Source organism: Nycticebus coucang, chromosome 18 (genome assembly GCF_027406575.1).
Source record: "Nycticebus coucang isolate mNycCou1 chromosome 18, mNycCou1.pri, whole genome shotgun sequence".
Lineage (NCBI taxonomy): Eukaryota > Metazoa > Chordata > Mammalia > Primates > Lorisidae > Nycticebus > Nycticebus coucang.
In genome coordinates this window covers 22,002,936-22,008,564 of record NC_069797.1, presented here as the reverse complement: position 1 = coordinate 22,008,564, position 5,629 = coordinate 22,002,936, and the positions used below count along the sequence as shown (strand labels likewise).

The window sequence follows — 5,629 nt, the reverse complement described above, 5'->3', positions numbered from 1 at the left end:
TTCTTGTTTTTTTTTTCTTTTCTATCTTTTTTTTTGAGACAGAGTCTCTCTTGTTTTTTGTTTTGTTTTGTTTTGTTTTTGAGACAGAGTCTCAGTCCAATGCCCATGCTAGAGTGCTTCATCAACCTAGCTCACAGCAACCTCAAACTCCTGGGCTTAGCTCAAGTGATCCTCCTGCCTTAGCCTCTCAAGTAGCTGCGACTACAGGCACCTGCCACAACACCTGGCTAATTTTTCTATTTTTAGTAAAGGTAGGGTCTCTCTCTTGCTCAGGCTGGTGTCTAATTTCTGAGCTCAAGGGATCTTCCTGCCTCAGCCTCCCAGAGTGCTAGGATTACAAGTATAAGCCACCACACCCAGCCCAGCCATTTCTGTTGTTGTGTTTTTGTTTTTGTTCTTTTGAAACAGAGTCTCACTTTATCCCACTGGGTAGAGTGCTGTGGCGACATAGCTCAAGCAACCTCAAACTCTTGGGCTCAAACCATTCTCTTGCCTCAGCCTCCCCAGTAGCTGGGACCACAGGTGCCTGCCACAACGCCTGGCTATTTTTTTAGAGATGGGGTCTCACTCTGACTCAGGCTGGTCTCAAACCCATGAGCTCAGGCAATCCACCCAACTTGGCCTCCCAGAGTGCTAGGATTACAGGGGTGAGCCACCGTGCCCAGCCTGCCTTTTTTTTTTAAATAAATGTTCTTATTACAGTATATTTTCCTCCTAAGAACTGCTTTAGACCATCCCATGGTTTCAGTAGTGTTTCCATTGTTCATTTCTAAATCATTTACTATTTCTTTTCAATTCATGTTTTGTATTTTTTGTTTTGTTTTCTGTTCTTTTTTTTTAGACAGGGTCTCATTCTATTACCAGGATGCTAGAGTGAGGTGGTGTTATCATAGCTCCTGAGCACAAATGATCCTCCTGCCTTAACGTCCCAAAGGGCTAGGATTACAGGTGTGAGCCACTGCACCTGGCCTTGATTTGCTCTTAAACTCAAAATTATTTAGAAAGAGGGTGAAGGTCGGGCATGGTGGTTCACACCTATAATCCTAGCAGTCTGTGAGGCTGAGGAGGGTGGATTGCTTGAGCCCAAGAGTTCGAGACCAGCTTGAGCAAGAGTGAGATCCCCATCTCTACTAAAAATAGGAAAACTAGCGGGGCGTGGTGTGGGGCACCTATAGTTCCAACTACTCAGAAGGCTGAGCCAAGAGGATTGCTTCGGCCCAGGAGTTTGAGGTTGCAGTGAGCTATGACCACAAGGCTATGCGCGTGCCATACGGTCATAGCACTCTACTCAGGTGACAGAGTAAGACTATCTCTCAAAAAAAAGAGGGTGAGAAAATTAAATGTTGATAGTTTGTTTTCTGTACTTTCATGTTCATTTCTAACTTTATTTTATTGTGGTCAGAGCATTTCTCCCTTTTAGAATTATTAATTGTTGAAGTCTTATTTATGGGCAAATACTTTTGTTCATAATTTCATAAGTGTCTGTAAAGTCTGAATAGGTTTAACTCCCATCCTTTGTTATTGAGTCTATTAATTTTGGTGCTTCTGTTCACTGTATTTGTTACCTGTCTGTGGATGCTGCTTCTGTTTGCTGTAATGAATACAACAGACACCAGTGAGATTCATTCAACATTTTTGAAGCTCTGAACAATAGGGGTGGCTCTGCTCCTGGGGCTCTAGTTGTATGTAGGATGGTCTCCAATAACAATACTACTTTGCAGCTGAGACTCAGAGAACAGAATAATTTGCCCAAACTCACAGTTTATTTGTACATAGCAAAGTTGGGCTCCTACCCCAGGATGTCTGGCCCAAAGCCCACATGGTTCTCTTGATGCCACAGTGCCTGCCCAAGGCTTCCTAATGCCAACCAACCCACTCCCGGTTCCTGATCCCAATAATTAGACAGTTCACAGTATGTTTAGGTATATTTTTCTTCTTTTCACTCTTTTAAAAAAAAAAGTTGACAATGATAACTGGCAAACTGCAGAAAGTGACATGGGTTTCAGTCTCCCTACCCCTCCTAATATCACCCCACCTTCCCAGACACCATCCTTTCCCCTTTGCTTAAAACCCATGATGAAGATCCCCGAGAAGGTGAGGAGGCCCCCAGATAGAAGGATTCCTTGGCAGGTCAAGGCACGGAGGAAATAAATTAGGAAGCAGGAGGCTCCTGGCTGGCCTTGCCCAGCTCCGTCTCACAGACCCAACGGTAGGGCCTCTGGCAGACGTCGTCATTCCAGCGGCCATCGTCGGTGAAGTGGGCACAGTCCTCGCCCCCTCCCAGCCCGTGCCCGTACCAGTCATCCGGCTGCTCTGGTCTCCAGTTCCTGTGTACATGAAACAGCTGTGAACCCCAAGCGGCAGGACCTCTGCCGAGACACAGGGGCTCCTCCCGCCCTAGGATCCCGGCCAGAAAGCTGCGCTCAGGAGGATGCGCGCGCTCACTTGAAGCCGGTTTCGTAGTCCGTCCCGTCCACCCACTTCCAGGGCCCAGTTTGGTCGGAGAGGCCCATCCAGGTGTTCACAGGGCCCGTGTGGTGTTGGACGAATCTCTGGGGAGAGAGAAGGATGGTGGTGGCCTCTCCCTCAGACCCGCCAGTCTCCCAGACAAGCCCCCCTGGGGCCACACCTGCTCCTCCCAGGATGTGACCACCACCAGGTGGGCGTTCTCCAGCTGGCAGTACTTCTCCGCCTCGTGCCAGGCCTTCCCGGAGCGGGAGAACCAGTAGCAGCTGCCTGCGTTCTCCACCCAGTTGACCGGGCAGCAGGTGCGTTCTGAGCCTGAGCAGGGGAGAGGGGGTGAGGGGCTGCGGCGCTGCCGGGCGGCGTGGGCGGGAGAGCGGGCGCTCCTCACCATTGCCCTGGAGCTCCGCCATCTGACAGCTCAGGCTGCGCAGGTCGGACACAAACTGCTTCACGTGGAGCAGCAAGCTGGAGTGATCTGACGGGACGGAGGAGGGGGAATGAGGTCAGACTGAACACTGGGAGGAAGGGATCTGGCATCCCCGGGGCCTGAAGATCATTAGCAGATGCCGCGCCACAAGAAGCCTTGGTGTGGCCTGAGACCCGCGTGCTCTACTCTCTCTCCCACCCCACCCCAATCCGCCCCACCTCCTCTCTGACCTTCACGCAAGCCCTGCAGCTGTTTCTCCAGCTGGGACTCCAGCGACTTCATCTTTCTTCCCACGTTGCCTCCTGGGGAAGAAACTTGTTCAGCGTCCCAACATCCCTGCTGTCCCACAGCCCCCAGCCCAGCCCCAGCTCCCCTCACCCTGGGTGTTCAGGGCCCTGACATCGGCCTCTGTGCTCACTGTGAAGTTGTTGAATGTCTCTCTCAGGGCCCGCAGTTCCTCCTGCATCCGGGAGTCTGGGCAGGAGAGGGTGTGGGTAGGACAAAATGGGAGAGCTGTGTCCCCCACCACACCCCCAATATTGCTCTTTCGTGCTCATCCCAGGGGCACCCACTTTGAGATCCAATCACACAGACAACCACCAGCAGCAGAAGGCTGAGGCCCAGGGACAGCAGGAGGAGGCGAGGTCCGGAGTAGAGACGCCGCAGGATGGGTTGAGGTGGTGGTGGCTCTGCAAGAGCAGAGGGCGTCAGGAGCTCAAGGATGTGAGGGTCGGAGGAAGAGCCTGGTCTCACTCCCCGCTCCCAGGAGGGGAGCAAACTAAGGCTAAAGTTCCCCTAGTAGACTAAGAGGAACCATACGGATTAAGAAATTTGGGCAATGGGTGACCCATTGAGGCAACTGGGAATGGGGAAAGAAACAAGGCCAAGGAGGGGGGCAAAGCATTGACCCTCCCTAACACTGCAGAGGCTCTGAGCCTTTGCTGACCCCTAATGGCATGATTGTGTCATTGCAGCCAACGAACCTCATACAGCCTCCTACCCAACTTGAATCGCAACCTCTGAGGCGGCTGCCATCTAGGGAGTAACAGCTCCCCCTCAAAAGGTGGGAGGAGAAGGTTTCTTTCTCTCTCCATGAATCTCACCCTTCGTTGGTTGTGTGCAGGAAGGGAAGGTGGAATAGCCAGAATTCAGGCTATTCAAGTCACTGCCACCCAAGGAGAAGAGATACACTAGCCCTGTCCCCTAGGAGCTGGAGTGTGGGGGCCTTGCCTCCTCTCACTCCTTCCCTGTGGCCCCTTCCCCCATCAAAGCACAATGCCCAGCGCCACCCCCAGGAACTTCATCCTTGCTCAGCCTAAACAACATTCCCTGCTCAGAGGACAAATTGGTCTTAGCTGGTGTTGATTTTGAAGCAGGACAGCCATGTTCTCCCTCAGATCCCCTCACAGACATCCTCAGTCCCTTCACCGAAACATTCCCCCTTGACCAAACTGATACACATACACACACATACGGGCAGGCCAGCACTCCCTAGGTGTTGGAAGAGGAAAGGAAGAGGGGGCCTAACTTCGTAGAGAACAGTGACCTCATCGCTCCAGTTTCCAATTGTTCTCACACCTCTGCCCCCCACCCTGCCCCAGGGCTAGGAGACATAAAGCAACCCTGAGCACCTGTCACAGAGGAAGGGACTCCAGGCAAATGCTCACTGTGCACAAGTAGGGAAGGGTGGTCCTCACCTTTTCTGAGCTGATGATGGTCATTCTCCTCATCCAAATACTGAAGATCTTGGTACTCCTTTGTCATGATAGGGTTGGCTCTGGGCTCGGGAGGATTGGGGCTGACCAGAGCTGGAGCTGGAAAGTGGGGTCCCATCCCTCTTTAAGTCTGATTGGTGGCTCCATGGAGACATTTCTTCTTTCCTCCATCTCCTCCCAGGCCTGACATCCAGAATCCATCCTCTGACATTTTCCCACCCAGCCCCGACACCCCCAGGTCCGTTGTCCCCCTCCCCAATCCCCTCAGTCAGTCCCTGCCTTTCTTCCCCTATTTTACTTGCTGAAGTCTTGAAGTCTGACTCCCAGGTCCCTCAGTGCCACGCAGATCCTGGGCTAAGGAGAGGGCTGAAGCCTGGAAGATCAGGGTGGGTGGACAGCCCTCGATAGCAGAGGAGGGGGCAGGGTCCATAGGAGGGCCCTGAGCCCTGTGTTTCTGTGTCTGCGTGTCTGTGTGTCCCAGCATGCAGAACTGGCATCTCCAAGCCTGGGACTTTGGACAGTAAACAGAGGTAGTAGTGGATTTGCAACTTGGGGGATGTGTGACAGTGGGAGTGGAGGATGGGTTGCCGCCTTTGCTTTCTTCCCCAGGGAGGGGGGTCTCCTGGGCTGACTCCCAACACACACCAGTCACCTCACTCCTCGTTATATTATTTGGGAGAGGGAGCTTGTCCGGGAGGGAGCGGGGAGCTGCTTGCTGTTTCCCCTCAGTCCCTCCCCCCTTTCACTTCTTGCCTCGGAATTTCCCAGAATTGTTGGTGTCTCCAAATATCCCTGACCAGGTTCAGAGGGACCTGTCCTCTGCTCTTGCCCAATCCAGGCCTGTGATCCTGGCATCTGAGCCGCAGACTCCCACAGACCACAGCCCTGGCCTGACGTCCTAGGGAGTAAAGTCCTCCTCGGAGCAGTATGGGGGTAGTGCAGGGAGAGGCAGGGGTGCCCCAGTTGGGACTGATATCAACAAATTGCCACTGACTCCTATGGTGTTCCCCAGGGCTTTTCA

At 52.9% G+C, this 5,629-nt stretch overlaps 1 protein-coding gene across 1 annotated transcript; it reads right to left on the bottom strand.

Annotated features, from left to right (window-relative positions):
- Positions 1-1,906: 1,906 nt before the first annotated feature.
- LOC128569508 (asialoglycoprotein receptor 1) lies at positions 1,907-5,098 on the bottom strand. Its single transcript, XM_053567584.1, has 9 exons — positions 4,907-5,098; positions 4,591-4,707; positions 3,466-3,582; positions 3,272-3,367; positions 3,124-3,195; positions 2,855-2,941; positions 2,630-2,781; positions 2,446-2,552; positions 1,907-2,327 (listed from the first exon to the last, which is right to left on the bottom strand). The coding sequence occupies exons 2-9, from the start codon at positions 4,655-4,657 to the stop codon at positions 2,153-2,155; spliced, it is 873 nt and encodes a 290-aa protein (XP_053423559.1). The 5' UTR covers positions 4,658-4,707; positions 4,907-5,098; the 3' UTR covers positions 1,907-2,152.
- Positions 5,099-5,629: the final 531 nt, after the last annotated feature.

Excerpts from the sequence above, each read along its gene's own strand:
- LOC128569508 (XM_053567584.1), bottom strand. The coding sequence starts at position 4,657 with ATGACAAAGGAGTACCAAGATCTTCAGTATTTGGATGAGGAGAATGAC. Across the intron at positions 3,368-3,465 it reads CTGTGTGATTGGATCTCAAA|ACTCCCGGATGCAGGAGGAA; the intron begins GTGGGTGCCCCT and ends TCTCCTGCCCAG. Across the intron at positions 2,942-3,123 it reads GCTGCAGGGCTTGCGTGAAG|ATCACTCCAGCTTGCTGCTC; the intron begins GTCAGAGAGGAG and ends CCGTCCCGTCAG.